The sequence below is a fragment of the Mycteria americana genome, chromosome 21, assembly GCF_035582795.1.
Source record: "Mycteria americana isolate JAX WOST 10 ecotype Jacksonville Zoo and Gardens chromosome 21, USCA_MyAme_1.0, whole genome shotgun sequence".
NCBI classification, from domain to species: Eukaryota; Metazoa; Chordata; class Aves; order Ciconiiformes; family Ciconiidae; genus Mycteria; species Mycteria americana.
Window position 1 is genome coordinate 2,420,384 of NC_134385.1, and position 25,116 is coordinate 2,445,499.

At 48.6% G+C, this 25,116-nt stretch overlaps 1 protein-coding gene across 1 annotated transcript in view; it reads left to right on the plus strand.

Annotated features, from left to right (window-relative positions):
* Nucleotides 1-25,116, plus strand: part of CSMD2 (CUB and Sushi multiple domains 2) — a 315,212-nt gene that overhangs the window by 262,822 nt on the left and 27,274 nt on the right. The window contains 13 exon segments of the mRNA XM_075522188.1: nucleotides 1,791-1,968; nucleotides 3,714-3,859; nucleotides 7,685-7,765; nucleotides 8,523-8,636; nucleotides 10,453-10,641; nucleotides 11,387-11,533; nucleotides 12,487-12,675; nucleotides 18,078-18,263; nucleotides 18,584-18,778; nucleotides 20,170-20,343; nucleotides 20,707-20,880; nucleotides 23,603-23,776; nucleotides 24,601-24,789. Of these exon segments, the coding sequence (XP_075378303.1) occupies nucleotides 1,791-1,968; nucleotides 3,714-3,859; nucleotides 7,685-7,765; nucleotides 8,523-8,636; nucleotides 10,453-10,641; nucleotides 11,387-11,533; nucleotides 12,487-12,675; nucleotides 18,078-18,263; nucleotides 18,584-18,778; nucleotides 20,170-20,343; nucleotides 20,707-20,880; nucleotides 23,603-23,776; nucleotides 24,601-24,789 (2,136 nt within the window).

Consider the following 25,116-nt stretch of genomic DNA (forward strand, 5'->3'; position numbering starts at 1 on the left):
GAGAGGGAGAGGTGATATTTTTCCTCTTTTAAGTTCTTGAACCCCAGAGAACACAATGCATAAAGAAACAAATCCTCAGCTGCTCTTTCACTGACCCCAGCAATGCAACGGGGGTGCGTGTTAGCTGAGAAACTGCCCAGTGCTCAGCTGGGTGCTGCTGGTAGGGTGGGGGCTGCTGGTAGCAGGGTTATGCCCTTATCTACCTCGGGCATCAGCTCTGCCAGCTACAACCATCCAGTTCTTCCTTCTTTATTGTGGTTTTTTTAGGTAGCTTGCTTGTTCTCCAGCACTTCCGATAGCACGGGCGGGTGAGGGGTTAGGTACGTTTTGGACCGTTTGCTTTTTTTCTCTGTGTGCACATCTGGTGGGCTGTTAGTGCTGTTAAAGTCAATGCAGAACTTTCCTTTCCTAGCTGTTTCCTTAAATGGTCCCTTTTTGCATAGCAGCAAGTAGTGAGGACTTGCTGCCTTAGGCTAACCACCTCACCTTTCCTGCACAGGTCACAGCTGAAAGCCCTTTTAATTAAAAGAGAAGCTGTAATTCTAAAATAAATGCACAGAAGCCGAGGTTTCCAGCACCACTCCAGGGAGTTTTTCCAGTGATCAGCAGGCTGCCTGCTGCTTTGCAGGGCAGAAAGGAACTTGGCCCCCAAGGTTCCTTGGGTGTTTGTTTCAGAAAATGAGCGTATGGAGCCATATAAATACACATGCTTTTCTCAGCTTGACAGACCACGTGAGTAAGCAGAGCAGAACCAGGCAGGGAATATATGGAGCTTGGCTCTAACCTCACATCTGGAGCATCAAGTCAGGGCCAGGGTGGTAGAATTTTGTGGAGCTACTCCTGTACAAAAAAGAGTGAGCGTTCAGCACTGAGCCTGAATTAATAACTTGTGTTGGGAGGGAGGATGTGTTAACCCAGTCCTTGGCTTAGGCTAATACAGCTACGTGGCTTTAGAAGGGAGCTGGCTCGGGCAGATGACGCTGTCTGCAGCTGTCCCTGTGCCTTCAGTTGTTGCAGGTTGCCGGTAACACGCTGCAGATGTTACCGTCATTTCAGTTGAACTTCCATGCCAGAGGGGTCCAGAAGCCGATGCTTGTACATGGGACTTTCAGACCGAGGGACCTGCTGTGGCCCTCCTGCGTTGCCTTCAGCAGGATGTCATCTTTCCTTCCCTCTTTTTTGCTGCCCAGGCTGTTTCTAATTGCCTCTCTTCAGTTTGCAAGTTCATTTGGACCTGGAAGATACCTAGTGCAATAGAACTGTCGTCTTGATTAATGAATTGGATGCTGCTGTCATACAAATCATCATTTCCCCCCTGCTCAGATGTGCTCTGTGAAAAGCCAGCTGCTCGGTGGCGCTGGTCCCGGCCACGCTGCATGAAGAAGTGGATGGATTTGCCCACCGGTGTGATCTCGTCAGGAGCTGTATTTTCCATGCATGGGTGCAGACAGCTGGTGGAGCCCAAAGACTCTTACTGGGGCATAAGATAGAGTTTATTTGCGCACCTGGCTATCACATCTGTACAAAACACCCTGACAGTCTCCTTTCAGCTCTGAAGCACTTAATACATTTATTGTAATGGAATTAAGCTGAAAATGTTAGATGTAGTTGTGACAGATATGAATTATTCGAAGCAAGCTAGGCCAAAGTTTTGGGGCTGGATCCTCCAGAATTGCTGTCTTTTTATGCAAAATAAAGGAGGCTAAAATGGGAAATAGAGGATCTTTAAGAGTTATTGTTTTGGAGGGTATTTCTTCATTAGGTTTGTGTTTCTATTTGATTACCTGCAGTGCCTTGTGGGGGGAACATCACCACCCAAAATGGTACAGTTTACTCTCCTGGCTTCCCCAACCAGTACCCCAATTCCCAGGACTGCACTTGGCTTCTCACAGTGCCGGTGGGATATGGAATCCATCTCAACTTCACTCTGCTGCAAACAGAGCCCTACAACGATTTCATCACTGTTTGGTGGGTACAGCAAAGGTGTTGAGGACTCACTAGAGTTGCTACTAAGGCTCCATTTCAGAAAGATGCTCTTGCTGATAAATAGAGCACCCGTTGCTGCGGTGCATGGGTGGTGCTGTGTCTGAGAGTAGGAGTATCCTCTGGGGACACTGGGATGAGGATTTGGAATTTTTTAAACTCGGTGTGCTTGATAGGGCCTTTAGATTGAGGACCATGTGCTGCAAGGGGCTAGCAAATTGGACAAGGTGACTATCTCCAAACACTGTTAATGTTACGTTCCTGAAAAATGCAGGCAGGGAATGCAAGGTCAGTGAAGGGAATGATTGCTGAATGACTGGGCTGCTCGTGCCAAGCGATGGAAATGTCATCCTTTGGGTCTAGAGGGGAGTTGTGCAGGAATCCTTAGCTTTCATGGTGCTTTTGCCTTGGTGTCGCGCAGCTCACAAGGAGTAGTCCCACCCTCGGCCCTATAGCAGTGCCTGTAAGACCTTACAGGTCTTTCTTGCCATTCATTTCTGTGATCATCAGCAGTTAAAAGTGAAGCACATCAGAGCCCTGCTGTGCCTGGGATTAGCAGTCACTGTCCCACTGGTTTGCCACGATTACCATGAGTGGGGGCCGAGCTGCCGGGGGGATGCAGACCGGCATCCCAGCTGTGGCGGGAGGGTGTTCGGGGGCAGAGCCCCGCTCGTCCTGCTGGATGCTTGCATCAGCCTGTCCCTTCATCTCCGAAATGCTCTGCTGAATGGAATAAGGGAACATCCCTTGGGAAGCCTGAGGGGCTTTACAGAGGAGACTTTATGAATGGTAAACGGAGTCTTTATCTCAAGCTGAATTTAGTTGAAATGAATCTTGTTCGGACTCGCTTAATAGGAATTGCCTTCCACTTCTGATTTCTCTGACGGACGTTTTCTGGGGCTCTTTTTGTTTTTCTTCCTTTTGCACTTTATCTATGGCTTACCTGTCTATGGATAGAGGCTGAATGAAGAAAAAGCCATTGGTAAATCGTTTACGTTTACCAGTGTCCTCTTCTGGTTTTTCTTTTGCAATCAGAGATACGCAGCCCTACAGTCCAAGCTGATCTCCCAGGCTGCAAAGGCAACGCGGGGATGGCGTTAGGCACCAGAACTGGCTGTGACCCCCAGCTGCCTTTTAAATAGCAGCAACTGGGAACTGTGCCCTCTGATGGAAAATGGGCGCAACTCTGCTGCAGTTAATGAAGTGGCACTGATTTCTTCACCCCAGGAGCCTTACAGGCTGGGATCTTCCTCTCCTATTTGGAGAAGGGAAGAGAAATGGCTATTATCAACTTCAGTCAGGCAAGGGAGCACACACAGCTGCACTGGCTGAAGAGCTTGTGGCCAAATGCTTGAGCTTGCTGCACTCAATCAGTATCTGACTTTCGAAATATCTCAGTGTCTGCTGTGCAAACAGGGAGTGAAACTCCTTTGGAAAACTGGCCCTAATTCTTCAAGTTCTGAGGTTATGAAGTTCATGTTTGTAATTGTCTACTGGGTGAGCCCTGCACTGCCAGAGAAAATTGTCCTGGTTACAGTGGAGTGGGGAGGGGGACTGGGGGTCCAAGTCAGCTGCCTAGGGAGCTGAGACTATATAGAGATGTAGAAAAGGGAGGACAAGGAGGGAAGAGCAGGAAGGAGTTCCTGTGCATGCAGTGTAGGAGGTTGGTTGTTGCCTAGGATTAAAAAATGTAATAATGCTCTTTTCTTGTGTTTCTGACATGATTTTAGGGATGGTCCACAGCAAACAGCCCCACAGCTTGGTGTGTTCACTGGCAACTCTGCTAAGAAATCAGCCCAAAGCTCTTCCAATCAGGTTCTGATGAAATTCCACAGTGATGCTGCCAACGGAGGGATCTTTGCCATTTATTTCTATGGTCTGTATTGCTTACTGAGCAACGCGTGCTTTATATCTGCCTATGGGATGCAGAGGGGCATGGATCAGTTGTGGCTTGTGGAGAGGACTAGTTCTGGGGAAGAGAAGATGTGGAAAAAATACACTTTTACCTGAAATCTTCCACAAAGGGCCCAGTTTTCACAGATTTGAGATTGAAGGTCTCTTATGCAATGGAGTGCTGGCAAGTGGTCACACAGTCTGTGCAGATGTGGAAATCCATCTGTAATGTTGTGGTAATTCAAGCACAGATCAAGTGCCTGCAAACTAACAGTCATGCCAGCCCTACGTCTCTCTCAAGGTGATGCCTGTAAATATCGTCCTCTCCCTGGCAGATCCCATTATGGGTAGCTCCGCTTCGCTTACCTAAAACTCTGCTTCGCTGCAGTGTCGGCTGGCTGCAGTACTGTCTTTCCAATGCTATGCTAAACCAGTTGGGTCATCTTGGTGGCCTGCTTTAAATGGCAGCTATGTTCCAGCTGAGAGGTGACTTCATGTCTCTGGGGAGGAAAAGGGTTCCTGTAAATCCCGGAATTACTTAGGGATTCTTTGGTGCGAGTGCAGCTCACCCTAGAGAGATGCTGGGTATTACATTGAAATGAGAGCATTTGCTTTCCACCACTAAACAAGAGCCCAACTTTAAATTGGATTAGCTAACAAGTTCCTGCGGCAGTACTGGGATTTTGGAAGGTGCAAATGGAAACCTCCTCTTGCTTTGGTAATTTGCTGGCAACAGCGTCAACAAAGTCTTAGATGAATTACACGATGAATCTGTGCAGAATGTCTTATCTTATGTTCAGTTCCGACAGGCAAGTATTATACGGATAGGCTGAATTTAAAGAATGTTTGCTAGGCTTCGGAGGGAATTGGTTTACTGCTGCAAAACACTGTAAGATTTATATTACTAGACAATGGTGCGTATATAACAGTTATGCAAAAAATTATGGTTTAGGCAGTTTGGCTCAGAAATGAGCAGTATGTAAACACTGCTGCAGCTCAGCGAACGCTTCCTTTTGTAATATGAATTAGGCGCTATCATTGCTATGGTTAGAGCCCATCAGCATATGTTGCTGTTCTCTAATCTTGATAGCACTTCATAGTGATGTTTCTTTAGCTTATGGTTTGTGTGGGGTATAAAGCCACTCGCGGGCATGAGAGGGCTGGGGTTGGTGCTGGTAGGAATCGGTGCAGGCCAGCAGTCATTTGTAACCTGTTAACCGGCTGGGCTCCCTGGCAGCTGCTTGGCCTTTTATTAAAGCGTCATTTACTGGCTTATTGCTCCCTTTATACATGGGACTTCAGGAGAATGCCTGACCCCAAAGATGTAAGTGATTGAGGCGTTTGCCTCCAGGTGAGACTCTTGCCTCTTCCCCAGGCTCTCGTTCTGCGCGTGGTGCCTTGCGCACCAGGGAAGGTGCGGGAGAAAGGGGGGACGTTTTCACGCCGGGCTCAGGCAGCGCAGTCAGTTAAATCTTTGGCATCGCCCTTTGGGGTGTCGCTGCGGGAAATGGAATGTCCTCGGGATCTACAGCAATGTATATTTTCATTTCTGTGTCTGCATGCTGGCAGATCTAGGACATAGGAGACGTCCTCCTTCAGCTTTAAATTGTCTTATCCTGTACAGTGATGATCAGCACCGTGTCAGAGAACCATTGCCCTTTTAAATGCCTGCAAGGAAACGTTTCCTTAGGGTGGAGGAAGGGAAACAAAAGAATGATTCACAGAGCTTAAAGATTCAATAGCATCCCTTGAAAAATGATGATGTTGCACCTATTATTAAACGGGTTAGTTCAGGTGCCGGCGCGAACTGATGTGTGAGCGTGATGGGAAAGGGTTTTATGGCACAGTAACTCAAGGGGGTCCCGGTGTGGTTTCAAGGACGGGAACTCTGTTTTGTCCTGGTGAGAACAAATGGATGTGCTGTTGAAAGGAGCTTTACTGGTGCTGTATCACCCATATGCTGAAGCCATCTTAATCACACCTCTGTATTGAAATATGGCCCATTAAGGAGAGGAGATTAATGCTGTAAATGCTGGGTTATCTTTCCACTTCAATAGATGCTGTCAAGCACTTTTTAAATAGCATTTAATTTAAATTTTTGTTACAGTTTCCTTTCCTTCTTCCCCCACTGTCAAACATCTGTTTAAAAGATAGCAAATAAGTGTGTTCCCTCCTGGGATGGCTCTTTGCTGCGTAGCAGAAGGGTTCTCCGCCGCTGCCTCCTGTCTCCCGCTCCTCTCCCACCCCGCGTGCAAGCTCTCCCGGCTCCTTTGCTCGTCCATTCTCTGGGCTGCTGTGGTGGATTGCAAAGAAGGGGCTGACTGTCCGAGCTACAGAGCTGGCACTTCCCTTCGACACACATGCACACACGCACCTTTAGCTCACCGTAGTAGCCTGTGTTTGTTCCCCTCCTGCCCTTGCACACACGGGATACGTAAGCCCATCCCTCACGTTAAGCGGAAGCGGCTGCATTCCCTCCAGCCCGTTCCCCGGACCTCCAAACGTCACGTTTTTCCACGCACCTTTTGGGAAAGTACTATCCTACCCCAGCTTCGGGGGTAAGGACATTGGGGTAAGACGATGGGGCATCTACTTCTGTGCATGTGTATTTAAGCATCATCATAAGCCTCATTAAGGTTGCTGCCAGGACTGCCAGCCTTGCCGTGGTGCGAAGAGTTCGACATCGTGGCGTTAGTAAGAATTAATATTCAGTGGCAGCTTGAGCTCCACTATCTTAAATTAAAGGGCTGATATAAATTTCAGAGGAAGTTATGCTTGTCCAGGGTCAGGTGCAGGGGGAGCAAAGATGCAGAGAAGTGCTGAGCAAATAGCAGAAAATGTCTTTCATTAATATTAATTTAGTTCCCAGTACCATATTTTCAATTTAACCGTGCTCACAGCTCTTGTGTGTTTATTTTCATAAGCAGCACAGTGCTCAAGCCTTATGCACCCACATGCTTGTAAGCAGCGCATTTATTTTGCTCAGTGTTAGCTGATCTTTAATTTTTGGTGGAAAATTTGCTATTTGCAATGTATTTGGTCAGGTGCGTGAGCCGTAAGGAATTGTTTCTGCTTCTCCACTGGATTTCTTCTTCCCATTTAGCCACATGGTACCCCTGAAAAAATCCTAATTGGGCAAAAAGTACAAGGTCTGTTTTGCCTTCTGTGAGGCACTGACATCAACCTTGCATAGGTTACTTTGTTGTGAACTGCAAGCTACGTATAGGATTTTCAGTTGAAAACATTAGCACTCCTGGAATTATTTGCAGAAGAAAATAATGAATAATTCCAAGTTAAAAAAAAAAATCAGTGAGTTTTGCGATCTCTGTTCAAGGACAGGCGGTAAGGATGAAATTCTCTGAAAAATTATTGTAATCTACTCGGTGCTGGAGCAGTCTGAGACTCTCCCTCTTCTGTGATTGACCTAATTCCACTCAGGTCACCAAGATCTTCTCTCTTAGTATCCCAAAAGTTGCCTGTAACGCCGCTTCACGTCAGTGCCCGTTGGTCATTGCTCAGTGTTCATCCAAATGGACTAACGCTGTCTGGGTGCCTGCGTCTCCCCAGACTGACAAAAATCTGTTTCCTCTTAGGTGTCAGAAACTGGAGAAAGCTGCTTTGGGGCACAAATACCTGGAGCCATCTCTGCAGGGTTTGGAGGGGGAAAGGGCTGGTTGGGCCTTTGCCAATTCCTTCTACTTGTGGAGAGGGAGGATTTGCTCTGATGTCTGTTGTGCTTAGCACCGAGACAGCCATGGCTGCCTTCACCCCCAGCGTAACATCTGCTACTCTTCCTTTGCTCTTTCAGCCTACCAGCTCTTCAGATGCCAGCCTCCGACTATCGTTCCCAACGCAGAAATCATCACCGAGAACGAAGAATTTAACATAGGTAACCTCTCCCGGTCCTCTTAGCCCTCCTTCCCCCCCACCCAGGTGCTGGGAATGCCCACAGGAAGCCCACACGTGTGTTGTCACCCCATATCTGGAGCTTCAGGAGACCTCTTCACGTGTGTAATTGTGTGTGGCATGGAGAGCTGTGCGTGACCTTGCTCAACACCCAACATTCGCACAGAGTCAAACTGATCCAATTGTCCCGAGGTTTTTCCTCTCTGTTAGCACAGAAGAAGTGGCTTGGCTTTTGTGAAAGCCCTGAGCTTGTTCGGAAACATTCAGAAATCTATGCCACAATAATAGTTTTCAGGTGTTTCAAACAAAGCATTGTGTGAAAGCTTAAGGCCGTTATTCTTTTTTTGAGAACCTTTCACCCATATCGACTCTGCTTTTTGTATTTTTTGCTGCTGTTCACGGTTACATCCACATTTTTCAGTGTGTCTGTAACCAGTGAAGTAGCCATGATTTTTTTAAAGCAGCTTTTCTCACTGTCTGCACTCTTCGAGGGAAGTCTCCACTTGAAATAGCTTGCACAAATCATAATAGTCTCGGCAGCATGACAGCAGTTTATTCCAACTGAGACTCCAGCGTGGCTTTCTATGCCTTTTATTTCTGCACGGTCATGCCAGAGGTCGATGGCAGAGGCACGGTCGAGAGGTCTCTGTGCCCCATGGTACCCTGTTCCCAGGCCACAGTTCAGCCTTAATGAATTGATCTTTCTCTTGAGTCAAGATGTTTGCTGTTTCTGTCTGTAGGTGACATAGTGAGGTACAGATGCCTTCCTGGCTTTACCCTGATTGGAAATGAAATCCTGACCTGCAAACTAGGCACTCATCTCCAGTTTGAAGGACCTCCACCCACGTGTGAAGGTAAAGCCGGGGGTGCCCAGCATGGCAGCCAAAACTGCCCTACCCAGAGACTGCTGCAAAATGTGGGGGCTTGCTAGGGGAGGGAGCGAGCTGGATGGCAGCTGGGGGAGGTTTTCGTGCACGTACTGCATCTTTGGGGTTAATTCTCAGATCTCCAGGGTCCCAGTAGTGCAAAACCACCCATCAGGACCTTGTGAGGAGGGTAGCGAGGCACCCCTGTGCAGGGAAAGGCTGTTCTCCCGACCGGCCTCGCAGCCTGTCCCGGGGCGGTGCACCTTGGCTAGGCTCAAGCAACAACCAGCAAATAACAGTGAGAGATTCGCTGGGTGGTTTATTGCAGCCACCCTCTGATAAACCATAGGGAAAGTTCTTCCACCCCCCGCTGGCTCCAGGGAATTTGCCGGGTCTCTGCACCTTCCGAGGGGGTTTGCCTCGTGTTGGGAGCCCCTGGATTATAGCCCAAGCCCCTGGTTCAGGAAGGTACTTTAAGCTTGTACTTTCCTGAACAGGGGCTGAGCAGAGGTCTGGCGCGCTGTGTGTCTGACTGCATTTGCGAGGTCGTTAGCACGGTCCCCCAGATGTCCTTACCCAGGGAGGGGGGGGGAGTTCTGCGCTGACGGTTTGCTAAGCGATACATGAACAGCCAGAGGAAGAGCAGGCTGTAGCCAAGTGAGCTCCTCCAGCAAGGCAATCCTGCGAGGAACAGCTTCTCTATTAGTGCCACAGAGTGTATTACATGGGAGAAAAATGAAAGCCCCAAGCATGCTGCGTTGTACACCTTGCTGCTGCTCAGGAGGGATCCCAAAGATGTTTCCATGCTACCATGTTACCTTATTTATCCTCTGGATTCCTGCTGGTACTTTTGTTCACTCCAGCCGTGATTATTTCATCTCCTTCATTCCCTCCTATCTGAACATTTTTACCATATAATGGGATATTTTTCTGTAGCTTTATTCTCTGTGAAATAGCATGAACTGAAGGAGAGAAAGGGAGGTCATTCAATTATTTACTGATGGTTGTTAGCCTGGGGGTAAAGGGACTGCTTAAATTACATCTGGCCACCAATTTATAGAGGTCAAAAAAATCACTGATGGGATTAAGGATTTTGAAAGAATACACTGTTCTTTCTGGATAGTTCTGGCTGTTTTCTATTAATACAAGTATAGTGTTTGCACTAGGTTTTAGTGACAATGAAGGATAAATGAAGATCCCTTTCTTTTTATGCTTTTTGCTCTCTTTGTGTGTTTGCCGCCTCTTCTGGGGTGTTTTTGCTGGCCTTTTTATTTAGCGCTTTTAGCTGGATTTAATATTTCCAGAAGCTGATTAGAGAAAGGAGTTGAAGTTGGACGCTTACGTCCTCCTTACCAACTCCGTGGGTGACCTGGGATAAGGCCGTAGTTCCCCACCTTGTTCTAACCCAGGCAGTAAAGTTTCCAGGGGTTCCCGGGGAGTGTTTTGTAACTTGAGAATAGTTGCTTGGTTGCAGTGCCATTCGTTTTGAAAGAGATGTGAAATAATGCAAAGACGGTTGAAATTGTTTGTATTGTTGCTTTTTGCCTCTTCCTTTAAATGCGGCAATTGCTGGGATTTGTGGAAACGCAGCATGCTTCATTTGGAGCCTACGTCAGGGTTTAAGGATTCTCTGTGAGCCCCGAGGGTCAAGGTGTGCAGTGGGTGTACGTGGGTGGGAGTTGTGCTCTATCTTGACCTAGCTCGTCAAGACAGACCTTCCTGACCATAGTATCTTCTGTTTCCTTCCTTCCTCTGCAAATAGGAAGATTCATTTGCTATTGTCCCTCCTTCATGTTCCCTGCAGTGCGCTGTCCGATGAACGAGGTTATGACAGACTCCACCGGTGTGATCCTCAGCCAGAGCTTCCTGGGAAGTTACCCTCACTTTCAGACCTGTTCTTGGGTGGTGAAGGTAGAGCCTGGGTATAACATCTCCCTCACCATCGAGTACTTCCTGAGCGAGAAGCAATATGATGAGTTTGAAATCTTTGACGGTAAGAGATTCTCCAGTTTGACTTACATAGCAACTGAGGGGAAAGGAAAGAAACAGCAGAGTTTCATTAGTTGTTAATCTCTGTTCCCAGAGCACTCTGGGGAGAGCTTTCCACCACTACGCCTATAACCTTCTGCTGGACTTAGGGAGCTCCTCCTAAGACTCATTGATTCTCTGGATAAGAAAATATCAATGATTTGATTTTTGGATGACTCTAAAGTATTTTTCCAAGGGGCAGGAGTTAGCAAGGTCCTGGGAGAAATTGTAGCGAAGGTTGCTGGGAAGGGTTGAGCTGGGAAGGTGGGACTTCTCATCCCTGAAGCCCATGCAGACCAGATTTTCTAGACCCATGAGTTCTCATGAACTGAGAGGGGATCTGTCAATATTCACAGTGATGCAGCTTTGTAACCAAACTCAGAATGCAAGTGCTGTGCTGATGCTCCTGTGCTTTCCCATCAGGACTTGAGCCAAAGGCATACTGCCTGGAGCAAAATCCTGGTCTGACTGCGATCAACTGGGCTTTATTTGCCGTTGGTTTCCCAGGAGCCAGGTGTCTGTGCTGGGACTCGTGTTCACAAAAACCCCTGAGCATGAGCTGCCATTCCTGGGCTCATGGTGAAAGCTCCTGTGCTACAGTTCCACAATATGCTTGTTCCTTCTGCAGAAACACCCTGGCACATAAAGCTCACGAGTGACTGTGTGTGTGCGCCAGCCCTGACTTTTCCTCGTTCCCTCCGTCCTTACAGGTCCCTCTGGCCAGAGTCCACTGCTCCTGTCGCTGAGTGGGAACTACTCTGCCCCTCTGACCGTCACCAGCAGCGGGAACAAAGTCTATCTCCGTTGGTCCTCTGACCATGCCTACAACAGAAAAGGCTTCAAAATCCGCTACTCTGGTAAGCACGCAGCAGAGACTAGATGCCTCTGCCAAGAACGTGGCCATCTTTTCAGCCAAGGATCTCCACGAAATTGCTGCAGAGGGGCATAGGCCATCTGTGTCGGCAGAAGCTGCCAAGGCCTGGGAAGGCGCACAAAGCTGGGATCGTTCTGAGCTGGTGAGGCTGGGGAAGGCAGGTTTCTTTCCAGGAGAAGCCTTGAAGCTTTGGCTGATTTCTCAACCACTCTTAAGAATCAGAACCAGAATATAATAACCGTAGACGACATGGCTCTGGATGAATGAAACCCATCCCGTGCAATTCACAGTGAAGATTGCCGTGTTACTGAATTATTGTGTCCTTGCAGTGAGGCCATTTTGAGATGTGTGAAGATGAACATCACAAAATATAAGAACTTGTGCTAGGAGCTGCTTTGGTGCATGAGGCACAACTTACACGTGACTGATCGTGTTACAGCGTTTGCAGTTTGCTGTTTAAAACACATTGTGCTCCTGCTGAGGCGTTCTGCCACTGCTCAACACAGGAGCAGGACCGGGGAGTCTTGGTTGCTCATTCAGCACAAAACCGCTGCTGGATACTGAATGTTTGCTGAGAATTCCTTAAAATTAATTACTGTGTTTTGGAACTTAGCAAATCTTAATTAATGGAAGTTATAAAACTGGGTTGAGAACTTGCCAGTATGTCATAAATAAATAATGACTTTACTCAGTAAATGAATTAAGTAATATTTAATTATCAGAAATTAGTCTTTATTTCTAGAGCTGAGTGAAACTTGGATAGTAGCCCTGCAGTCTTTCCTCCTTTGACTTTGTATTTATCCATCACAAGTTCTCTGTTTCTTGTACAGCCTTAGGTTATGGTAAGCACGGTGTAATTCCTGAGAACAGGAAGGGAATTTGTCTCGGTACTGCCCATCCAGTGATTCCTTTATTTTCTTCTGCATTTCTCTCCAGCTCCTTACTGTAGCCTCCCGCAACCGCCAGCCCACGGGCTGATTCTCAGCCAGACGGGTCTGCACCCCGGCAGCACGGTCCGCTTTGGCTGTGACACTGGCTACCGTCTCGTTGGCCACAGCACCACCACCTGCTCCCAGCACCCTCAGGGCTACTTCCACTGGAACGAAGCGATCCCTCTGTGCCAAGGTGAGGGCAGGCAAATGTATCGTTACGAGGATCCGGGGGTCCCAGGGAAGACTGAGGAAAACGCGGTAAAAATAAAAACCTATTGTAATTCCCCCAATTCCCTATTGAGAGCAGGCTTGGAGCTGCAGGTAGGCAGTGAGGGGTGCTCCTCTTACATCCGAGTCCTTGGGAACAGATGAGCAGGGAGGGAAGGGAGTAACTGTTTGGGAGCGTTCAGGATGGGGGAGGAAAAAAGCATCTGTGTAAAGGCTAGCGCTGTAGAAGTGTTTGAACTCTCAGTAAAGACACAGCCAAACCTCGGTTAAGGACAGGAGAAGCTACTGCTTGGAAGAATCTGGAAAGGCTGGCAGGAGCACGGGTCCCACTGGGTTTTAATGACTGGAATTTCCTTTGGTATTTCTGGAAGTGCCCTCTTAGGTCTGTGTGTGTCAACGGGGGATGAGAAATTTCTTGGGATTCAGATGGCGCCCAGTTTCTGTTGGCTTCATATAAGATTAGGCATGTAGCTGTTCCTTCCACAGTTCCTCCTAATGAACCATAATCTTTATGACATACCATACCAGCGCAGGGCTCCTGCCAGGCGTGGGAGTGGAGGGGAGGACAGGGCAGTGTGCCCCAGGGGGCTTTGCCTCTGTGCTATTTTGTCTCCCTCACTATGTTCGCTTTCTGATTGCACCTTTTTCTCAATCTGCCAATCATCCCTGTTCCTTTGTGTTGATAAAATGCCCATCTTTATTCTGATGAAGCCTTTCAGTGTCTTTGAACATTCATCCATGTTCTGAGGGGACCGAGCACTGGGGATTAATATTGCATCGACTTCCCTGGAAACTAGCCAGAGAACAGAGACAGCATAGGCGAAATCTCATTGCAGTGTCTGCATTGTTGTCCAGTCCAAGCCGTAAGGAAAAGCAGAATTATTTAGTGTGGGAGGTACCGAAGAGCCTTGAAAAAATCCTTTCTGTGCTCCTGAACCACTTAGTCTCTTTAGAAATTGCAAAGGGGTGCAAGCAGTCCTGCCTCTAAAGGGTGGTTTTGTGCTGTGGGTGCTTATTTCCATTTGGAGCCCTCTCAAGGCTGCATTTATTTAAAGGTGAGTGGAAAGCAGTAAACCAAGACCCTGCCACCCAGTTCTGTTGGCAAGGGGGAGCTGGGCAACGGGGCACAAGCTCAGACAGTGATTTAGCGTCCGCGATAACGCGGATGGGGGCAAACGCCAAGTGCTGGAATGAGCAGATGAACCGCGCAGCAAGACCGGCGGGGTGAGGGGCTGTCATGGCAACTGTGCCTCCCGAATCCTTAGCCCAGTGTAAGGAAATTCTCTGATGTATGGCGTCTTTTTTAAGGAAAATCATGTAATCAAGAATAGGTACAAATGCTGCTGAGTCTTTACTGCTCTAGTGTGCTGGAATGCCACCTGCCCCTCGTGTTCAGCTCCAAAATCTGTATTTACTTCCAGGAGGTGTAATGGTGTGTGGGGAATGGATTTTAAACACCGAGGCGGGGAGGAGATAGAGAGAGGATGTGTGGGGAGGTTGGGAGAGGATGTACTGGGACGAGGTATTACCTGACAGCAATGATTCAAAGCAGAAACAAGTCCCTGCGCACCAGTTCCCGGGCCACTAGGGAGGGAGTCAGAGCCAGACCGTCTGTGGCTTGTCACTGCCTGATCTGGAAATGCGGGGGGACTCCCGCGGTGTTGCTGAGCACCCCAGGTCTGCGCCGCGGGATGGAGGCGTGTGGGAAGAGGATTTCCCATGGGAGCTGCATGAGAAGCACTAAACCCACGCCGTGCCGTTCTGGACACGTGACATGTCGAGAGTTCCATGGGCAGAAGCCGTGGTGGCACTCTGTGGCAGTCACCAACAGAGAAAGAACTTGGGGGCCAATTCATAGCATTTTAGGTAGGCTCCACTTTCCCCTTTGGAGGGGCGTGTGTGTCCCCACTGAGCACACAGAGAGCGGCTTGGCCAGGATCTTGGTGCTGGATGTCCCTCTGGAAGAACCTGTCTCTCTCCAGCGAGGAGGAGAGCTTGCTGGTCGTGTTAGATCCTGAGGCTGAAATAGCCCCTTTGGGAAAGTCACCTCCTCTCTCTGTTTCGCCGTATTTCCATCAGGAATCTTAATACTGGCCCACGGTTATCAAGTGCCTTGAGATGGATGCAGGAGGTGAGTGAGCGGCAGGGAGCCGGAGCTGTAGGAGGATTCATGGCGGAGCAGCTCCCCCCCCTGGCCTCGAGCAGCTGATAGCCAGCGCTGGCTCCAGTCTTCTTGCCCGCTTCAGCAACATACAATCCAACATCTTTTTTTTTTTTTCCCCCCAACGTTGCTCTCAAAGCCAACTGGCAACCTTTTGTTTTGGGCTGTACTCAATTTCTCATCCTTCCTGGTCGCCAGGACCGCATGGCAGAGGTTTGGGAACTCGATCCATAACACTGCATAAATTGCTCACACAATCAGCTGTGTCAGGAGGAGGAGAACTGGGGTGCCTGTGAACACATGGTCTAGTTAACAAATGACATTTCCCATCGCTCCTTTCTGCCAGCGCATAATCCTCTTCTTCCCGATCCCCTCTGAATAATCTTTACTACGTGCTCTGTCCTAGCTGACATTTATGGAAGCAGCAGAGAATATTCTGCGGGGAACAATCTTGCGTTGGCACAATGGGGGAGAACGCAAGATGATCTAATATGCCTTTTCTGACTCTGCTGCCTATTTTTAAGTTGCTTTGTTTTTGGAATCCCAGCTGCAGATTTGCTTTCATAGCCTCTGTCCCTTTTCCTAGCACATCATCTTCCTGCAGACAGAGCTTTTGTACCTCTGAACCCCCGTAAGCGCTCCTTCTCCTTTTTCCCTGGCCCACACTCTCCATGGGTCTCTCCAAGCCAAATGCTGGTTTGCTTTCCCTTGGAACAACTACTCTCTTTCGTCGTCTCTGATTTCTGGTGGATTGCAGTGCCCACAATTTGAGCCCCAGAAATGCTCTTTGGAGCACCTCAAAAGTCAAGCTTCTCTGCTTTGTGCGGGGCTCTGTAAATAAAAACGTACTAATACCACGTTCTGCTCAAGGATGCCGGATTTGCAGGGAAGGAAGGATCCTGCCACGGGTGCGGGGCAGCAGAGGTCGCAGCCCCAGTTGGCTCGCCCTGTCCGATCTTCTTCATGTTGTAGCCCGACCATCTGCAGGTGAAGAGGGTTAATTTTTTTTTAGTATTTCTGGTGGCTTAATGACAGTTTTAGTTAACTGTGTCTGGCCCAGAAGCACTGTATTATTGCTAAGTTTTGTATCAGGGCAGGGCTTACGCAATGGAAAGTCTCTAAATGATCAAACAGACCACTCGAGAGGCAGAAGGAGGGAGTTTGCTGGGAGGCAGGACTAGGCAGCGGTAAGTCATCCTTTCCTTGGGCAGAGGAACGAAGGCGAGTGGCAGCTCAGCCTCGCTGACCTGGAGCACGGCTGGCCCTGGCCTCTCTTCGCTCCGGTGTCCTTCCCTGTCAGTCTCTGTGCCTCAGTTTCCTGGTGGCAAATAGAGGTGATGAGTTTTGGCGGAGCATCAGGCTGCAGAACAGAATTGAACGGAGAAAGGAGAAGGCTTTGCTGCGGGCAGTGGCATGGGAAGGGGGTCGGCTTTCTCACCAGCCTCTTTGGTTGGATGCAACATCAGAAAGTAGTAAGAGAACTGTCGGGTGGAAGTGAAAGGGTAGGACTTTCCAGGTCCCCTCTTCTTTTGCCTCAGAGTGAAATTGGTATTCAGTGTGGCTGCTCGTCTAGACACCCAGCCTTGTAGAGAGATTCGCCAAGCTCCTTAGCTCGATGAAGTGACATACGTGTGATTATCATTTCAACCAGGGATATGCCTGATCGTGCTAATACGAGCCTGCTGAATTACTCACACCTATTAGCAACACCAGCATCTGCAAGGTGCTGTGTAATTGTGCTCCAGGCTGGGGCACTGGCCGACTCATGTAGCAGTAGTGGGATAAAAGCGTCTTGGACCTTGAGTGGTAGAAAGCTCCAGTGGTTGTGCTGACGCTGTACGCAAGGAGTTTGGTGTCTCCTTTCAGCGCTCGGTGGGGTCCATGTCACCAGAAGGCGACTTTTCTAAGGCTGCTGATTTTCTAGCCCTTGTTTGTGTGCAGAGGGAATAACAGGAAGGTGAATGTGTGTTGAAGTATCAGCATGTGGCTCAGGGGACATAGGCTCAGCCTCCAGTTGGTGCATTAGCTGAGTGGGAGCAGCGCAGGCTACTCCAGGAAGGAATGGATTTCCTTTAGAGCATTTTTAAAGTGAGACAATTGTTTGGGTTAGGTGTTGGCCTCCAAATCAGTGCTCGCTAGCAGGCTCTGCTCATCTCGGTGCCCCGCAGAGGCTGTTGGCAGCCCCGCTGGCTGGTGGTCTCGCAATGGCAGCTTTACAGGTCCCCGGCTGCTCTTCCCCTTGTCATCCCCTGCCTGTCCAGATGGGTGGGCTGTGCATTTCCAGCCCGAGCGAGATGGCCTTCCCCCAGAGCCGAGACTCAAAGAGAGGGATGGGAACCTGCATGCTGGTTTTGGAGGCAGGTCTGAGCTTGGTTTCCCAGCTCTTCTGAATGCTGATAGAGGGGGGAAAAAAATAAAACCAGATTTGAGAGATTTGAGTGACAGACTCCCAGTGCTGGTTTTCCCAGCGGTAGGGAAGAGGGTAACAGGGCTTGTCATGTCTTGCGAAACTCTTGCAGCATAAATGAGCGTGATTCTGGTCTGTCTGTATTTGGCTGTTGCTCATCTTTCTGTGACCTGCCTGTCCCCTTTCTGCCCTGTTTGGCCGCAGAACTGAGGATCTCAGCAGGAGTGGTGCAGAGCATCTTCTCCAAAGTGCTGCCATCTTGAGCAGCCATTTGGCATTGTGCCTGTTTATCATTTTTTTCCCTGAATTTCCCCCCTCACCTTCTCAGCCGTAATGCTAAATTTAGCCTTCCTTCTGCCACAACACGATTATACGATTTGCTGCTTTACGTAATCCAGAAGTGCTGTTGGAAAGGGGTTTCAGGTTGGTGCTGCTGTGGGATGTAAATACAAAACGTTATTGCTATCTAATCCTTTATCTCTGTGTGAAAACTTTGGAATAGTGTGTTGATGCATTTTCTGTTACAGATATTATAGAAAGTACGAGCCAGAGTCTCTTCCAGTAGGAATTGGTATTCAGCATTGGCTTTGCTGTTACCACACTGATAGACAGGAGTTGAAAACCTGATCCTCTCTGAAAGTGGGCATTCATTGCAGCTTCTGGGGTTGAACGGGGGCTGGAGCTTTTGTAAATAGGCGAGCTTGGGATCCGGGCTTTCAGCTCACTTACCACAAATCCATGATAAAATTGGAAGCTGACTGACTTCTCGGCTGTGTTCTTTCCTCCTCCTCCTTCCCAGCTCTCTCCTGTGGAGTTCCCAGAGCCCCAAAGAACGGAGTTGTCTTTGGCAAGGAGTACACAGTGGGTACAAAAGCCATGTACCATTGCAACCAGGGCTTCCAGCTGCAGCCTGGGGAGGAGCCCAGCGCAGAGTGCCTGCAGGCAGGGCAGTGGAGTAACGGCAACCAGCCCCCGCAGTGTGTGGGTGAGTGTTTGCAGCCGGTGGAGTCCCACAGGGAATTTTGGAAGTCCCTTCAGTAATGTCTTCCTGCCCTAGCGTGCATAGCTTTGCCTCACAGGTGCAGTATTTAGGACACTAGGTTTCTAATCCTGCATAACTTGGGGCTGATACACTATCTCATGGTGTCTTGGTTTCCCACCTGTAAAACAGAGATGCTAATACCGGCCCCCTTGTTAAAAAGCCAGCACGCTTGCTGAAATGCCCTGAAGTGCCCTGGAGTTAAACACCTATTAACATCTTTCTGTCTCATTTCTTTTCCCTGACTCACCACATCTGGTTTTTAGCTGTCACCTGTCCCGATATCAACAGCATTGCAGTTGAGCATGGTCGGTGGCGCCTGACCTTCGAGATCCAGTACCACTACAACGCCCAGCTAATGCTCATCTGTGACCCCGGGTACTACTACACGGGCCAGCGGGTCATCAAGTGCCAAGCCAACGGGAAGTGGAGCATAGGCGAACCGATGCCGACCTGTAAAAGTAAGAGCGGTGAAGCTCAGGAGCCACGCCGGGGCAGGCCAGCTTCACGGGATGTCTTGCAGGGGATGGGATTTCTGTTTTCCATGGGGTGGCCGCGCAGGCTCTGCTGTTGGCATGCGAACACGCCACGGCCCTGGCCGCTCTTGGCAGCATCTGAGAGCGCGGCTGCAGAACTGCTCTGGTAGAAGAGTGTTTGGATGCAGGGAGAGGTCATCTGTTGATCTGATTCTCAGTTTAATCTAAACAGTTCTGCAGGAACTCAAGCACATTAGCTCATCTGTCGCTGTCAGGTCCCAGCAGCTTAGCTGTCACTGATGCCAGATGCTCTGAAGTTTGCTTTTAAGAAAGGAAATAAAAAATTCTGATCTAAAACCTAACCTCTTCCAATTTTATGCAAACGCCAAGTTTACAAGGGTAACGGTGTCACCTGTAAATCAAAAACACTCTTGGCAAACAAGCAGCTCGCTCAGTCATTCTGACACGACTGCTGTGCTTTGGATCTTTTCTTTTGTCAAAGGTGGAGTTTTTTTCTCTCTAAGTGCAGATAGAGACAGAAAAATTTCTCTTTCAGAATGGCAGCTTTCCCTTCCCTCCTGCCTCCCTTTGTTTCTAGAGATGCAACTGCTGACTTCGGTGACAGATGTAGTTTTACCCCTGCTAGCTCTTCAGCCAGATCCGGGAGTATGAGCCTGACCCCGTTTTATTTCTTCAGCGTTATTGCCACCTAAATTCAAATGACAGGATCTTGGCAATGCACTAAGGTCAGAAGCACCCAGCGTGAGTCTCTTGATTTCTTGCCGAGTGCGAAAGCTCCAGAGGGTTTGCAGATCTTTAAGGTAGATAAAATAAAGAGCTGAAGTTTGTGGCTGGGAGCTGCATTTGCGAGGGCTCCTGGCCAGGCTCAGCTGCACCCTGCAAACCTGGCTTTTGGCTGGGTGTCCTCGGTGGGTCTGATCTTTAGACATCAGCTCTGTCCTGGAAGTCGCTACGTTCGAAGAAGCTGGGTGTCCCTTTCTAATGGGAAATCTTGTGCCATTTTGTGGTTTTTCTGGAAGTCAGGCTTCCCGGTGTCTCTAGCAATGGGTTAATAATAGAAATATTCCTGTGTTAAAAACTTCCTGTATGAAAAACTTCTATAGTTTCTTCCTAGCCAGTCTTATCTTTAGTACTTACCTCGCGTCCTGAAGCATAAATATTAATAGCACTTATATTCGTCACCTCACGTGACACGACTCCGAATCGTTGTTGTTATCCATGTAACTGTTTAATAATCTTTCCTACTCGTGTCCAACTTCAATAATAACTTGTGGTAGAAATGTCACTGAGCGCATTCTTTAACAAACACATCTCCCTGCCTGTTCTCACTTGCTATACTTTGGGATCTCTTTTAGTTATCTCATGCGGAGACCTGGCAACTCCACCTAATGGGAACAAGATCGGCACGCTGACCAGCTACGGGGCCACAGCCATCTTCTCCTGCAACACTGGCTACACCCTGGTAGGGTCCCGTGTGCGGGAGTGCATGGCCAACGGACTCTGGAGTGGAGCAGAAGTCAGATGTCTGGGTAGGTGTGGAGTATCCGTGATGTGGTGGGGAAAGAGTCCTGATTGCGTTGCAGGAGGGAATAGGAATTCTAGTTACTGATTCAGGAGGGAATCCAAGCAAGGACTCGGTGCTACTGAAGCGGCAGGGTTTTAAGTAGATATAAAAAGGAAGCAGGCTTTGATCCCTTACTGCTTAGTAGATGTGAGGTGTTTTGAGATTGGAGAGCTTTAAAAATGGTATGTTGTCTTTACTGCTGCTCTGGTTTTATTTATGACTGCAGAGACTGGAATTCAGATCCACCCAGAGAGTCAGGGTGGTGTGCGATGCCTTCAGGAGGGGCAGGCGCGAGCTCTCGGTGACTCTCCTTGTCTCCCTCCTGCAGCAGGGCACTGCGGTGTTCCCAGTCCCATCGTCAACGGGCAGATCAACGGGGAGAACTACAACTACCGCGGCAGTGTGGTTTATCAGTGCAACCCCGGCTTTCGCCTAATCGGGATGTCAGTGCGGATCTGCCAGCAGGATCACCGCTGGTCTGGGAAGACGCCTGTCTGTGTGCGTAAGTATGTTGTCAGATTCCTTTAGCCCTGGTGACCGTCAGAGGACAAGAGCACGCGTAAAGACCATTGTTCCGAGTTTACCCACCCAGGCTGTGTACGGTTGCTTTGCACACACGCAGTGAGTGTGCTGCACGAGCGTCCCCGGGCTTCGCGCAGGAGAGAGCTGAGGTGTGGCAGGAGTGGCAGTGCTGCAAGTTTGGCTGCTTTGCTTCTTCCCTCTGCTTTGTAAATGCCACCTTTCTTTGGTGTTTTTCTAATGTATGAATTTCTAATGGAAGAACCCAGTTGAAGGTGCGGTTTCGGGGACGACCACCCTTTATCGGGGCGCGGGGAGGTTAAAGGCAGACGTAGCCCCACCAAGCACACCACAGTTGTCACCGTCTTTGAGACCCATGCTCTGTGCTGGGGGAAAGTCAGTTGCTCTCCTCTAATCCACATTCACAAGTCACCTTGTACAACCTGCTCATTTATCTTTCCAGTAAATAAGCTAATCAAGTCTCTGGAGCTCTAAGGTGTTAATAAGTTTAAGCATCTTCTTATCAACGGACAGTGTAATCCACGTATTTCATATCATGATTCTCCAGTTGTTTGCTTCCAACCTCTCCTGTCTGGTTTAGAGCTTTATGTGCTGAGGCACAATAATAACAGCAAGATATGAAGTAAGAAATGACCTATCAGATTCCAGCCTAACAATAAGAAGCAGACTGAAGTTGTCAAGGTTAGCAGAGACTCCAAAATTTGGAGGATGTCTAGGATCCTGCATGAGCTTTTTAGGAAAAGAATTATTGGAAAGGCTGTGTCTGGGTCTATAGGAAGGTTTGAATTACTCTAGTGTCTGAGGATGCTCTGTTGAAAAGTTCTAATTCACTTCTACCTGCCAAGCATATACATACTAACCTTGGACCAGGAAATCATATTGATAGAGGTCCTCCTGCTGTCAGGCAGATTTATGGAAATGCAGGATTTTCTAAACATCCATTTTCATAGCTCATCTTGTTTCTTTCGGGAGGGACCAAACCCATTAGAACAAAGCAGATGAACGTAGCTCATCTGTATCTGTCTTCTGACTACTGAACCAGTGCAGGGCTGGTTCCCGAGCAGTGCCTTTGTCTGGCTCGGCTTTGTGCCGGCTTCTGACTCTGGCACCTGAAAGCCCACCAGGCTTTTGTGCAGAGATCTGTAAAGGTGTCTCATGTGCAGAAGTTGGCCTTGAAGTTATTACACTACGTTAGGCCTTACAGATAACATAAATTTAATGTCGTTAAAGCAGAGCACTGTTGGGTTCTGAAATTAGATGCCTTGAGGCTTTATTGCTTCTGAAGAAGCTCGGGGTACTCTGTGTGTTAGCACATTATAATTTCCTATTGTCCTGGTATTTTCTCTTTAAACCTGCTACAGTTGCTTCTTCTGTGTGAACAGGTCTTTTTGATCCACACCAACTGCAGGGAGCCTTTTTTTTCTGGGACAGAATCCATCACCTATTTGAAAATCTGTATAATCATATTCAGAAGTACCTCAGAGAATCTGACATCTGCTTCCTGCAGGACTGAAAGGCTACCTTGCTTCATATTTTTTAGACCTGTACCTGTCACCAGCTTGCATGAGGAATAAATTCCCATCCCTATGGTATAGTCCAGCCTGGCAGTCAAACCTGTTATGGATCTTTTGTGGGAATTCCATCTTCCCCTCTAGCTTCTGGCTTTGGCGGCTGTACAGCTGAACTGCTGGACTTCCACTGATGGACCATTACCCTGGTTCAGCATGACAGTAATCAATATTGCTTTGTCCTCAGCTGTCGGAAGATGTCGCATTCCTTAAGCAGCCAAAAACTCTCTGTATGGCGTATCCTGACATTTCTTTTGCGCAGTGGAACTCGCTGCTGTGCTCAAAGCAAAGGTCTCCAGGCTTTGCTCGCAGCAGGGGCTGTGTCCTCGCTGTATCACCCGCCTCTGCCAAGGTGCCAGCAGAGCGGCCCAGGCAAAAGCACTTTGAATTTCAGTAGCGCGTGTGCTTCCTGCTGCTCCAGCCTTTGCCTCTGCACCTTCCCCACCTGAAGCTGCCCCGGCTGTTGTCGGAGCGGCTCCGACTGGGACCGTTTAGCCCTTCACCTCATCGCTGGCCCAAGCTAACGTCAGCCACAGGAACAAGAACTACACGGAAATCCTCATTTCAGGGATTTAGAAATAAAGGTTTTCCCCTGAAGTTTTTCAAACTTCAAGCAGGAAGGTTTAAGCTTTCTAGGCCATATGCTAGAAACCTGATTTTTCTCATGTTTTTCCTCTCTTTTAACTATCCCTCCAGGTGTAACTTTATACTGCACTGAGCATACATCTGACTTACACCAGGGAGAGGGAGGAAAACATCAGGTTTCATGACTCTGTGTGTGATGCCCAGGGTAACGTAAGGCAATAGATTAATAGCAGTAGCTGGGATTTTTGAAGAGGGGCTCTAGGGATTTACAGTATAAGTCAGTAGGATTCTGGCACTCAGCTGCTTAGAGAGTGGCTCAGAGAATTGCTTATGCCAGTAAAATGAGCAAAGGTACCATGCTCTCAATTTGATTCAGTATTTCGACAGAGCTGGCCACAAATCTTTGAAGTCGGTGTGGGTTTCAGGGTTGATGTGGGGGTTTTTTATGGTCTCCTTCTTTGGGAACTTTTTCCAATGGATAATCCACTTTCTTCTAGGCAAAAAAGTAACATCTCCAATTTCTAATCGCAGCCATCACTTGCGGCCACCCCGGCAATCCTGCCAACGGCTTGACCCAAGGGAGTCAGTTCAATCTGAACGATGTGGCCAAGTTCGTGTGCAACACCGGGTACCGCCTGGAAGGAGCACCGCAGTCCCAGTGCTTGGCCAACGGGCAGTGGAGCAGCACCCTGCCCGCCTGCCGCGGTAAGTCGTCTGCCTCCACCCCGGGCTGGGCAAATGGGACTTGTCTGCGCCTTCCTCGTTGGTTTCGCTGGGTTCCTAAAATCCAGCTTGACGCTGTCATAAATTCACGTAAAACAAATCTTGCGGTTCCTCAGGAAGGTACAAGTGATGTTTGAGCTCCGAGGGCTGTGTAAATCTCATGCAACAAACCTGACTTTCCCTTGGGCTTCACTCAAAGCTGTTTATGGCCCCCGCCCAGCCCTGCATCCTCCAAGACACTGAAGTATGTGTTGTAAGTGGGGAGGACACAAGAAAATATCAGGCCAGACCCTTAGCAGAGGTCAGGCTGCTGTAACCCTAGGCCAGTTTACTCAAAGCAGACGCCATGGTCTTTGTGCAGAGGTCTTTCTCCTTCGAGGTTGCCTTACTTCCATTGGTGTTAGCACTCAAGTTCGCTTATCGAATTCTCTCCCCTCCCTGCACTCCCTTCCTCTGTACTCCCTTAATCCAGTATCTCTGTCGATACTGTTGCTGTGTTGGTCAAGAAATCGGTTATTCTCAACTGGCTAATGTAAGTCCCAGTTTGGGGCCAGAGAGCAAGGCTCTGCTGCCGAGCCTCGCGCGGCAGGGCGAGAGCCTGCAGGATTGCCTCTACTCTCTCTTTTTTCTTTTTAATAAGGATTTTTTTTCTATTTCTGCCCCAAAGAATCTTTAAAAAAAAAAAAAATTTAAATTGTGGAATATGTGATTTGCAATTTTTCCCCTTTTCCTGCTCGTTTTTGGAGAATCCTTTGTTCTTTGTTACACCCTGTGTTTTGTATTTTTTTGTTGTTGTTTGTTTGCAGTTGTAAACTGTACTGACCCCGGGCACCTGGAAAACAGCATCCGTCAAGTGCAGCCAAGTGGTCCTCACAGATTCAGCTTTGGAACAACTGTCTCATATCAGTGCAGCCATGGATATTACTTATTGGGTACACATGTCCTTACCTGTCAGGGGGATGGCACTTGGGACCGTGCCCTCCCACAGTGTCTTTGTAAGTTCTTCAGAATAATACCCATCTGCCACAGGCTTTCATCCCATGTAGTTCTCTGTCGCTTAGCTGAATGGTCATGTAAAAAGTCGGGATCCAAAGCCCTTTGTAATCCCTGGGAGTCGTTCCATCAGCTTCACTGGCCTCTAGATCCTGCCCCCAGAAGGAAAATACGGGGTCTGAGGAGAGAAATCCTGTTAGAGGTGGTTTCCCTCTGCAGGGGAAGGCAGCTCCCGCTGAGTTCTACTGGTTCCATGCAGCTCCAGCAAAAGTACTGCAGGTGGAGAAGGGCAGCAGAACTTCTGCAACACAGATCTTCATAGGAAGCAG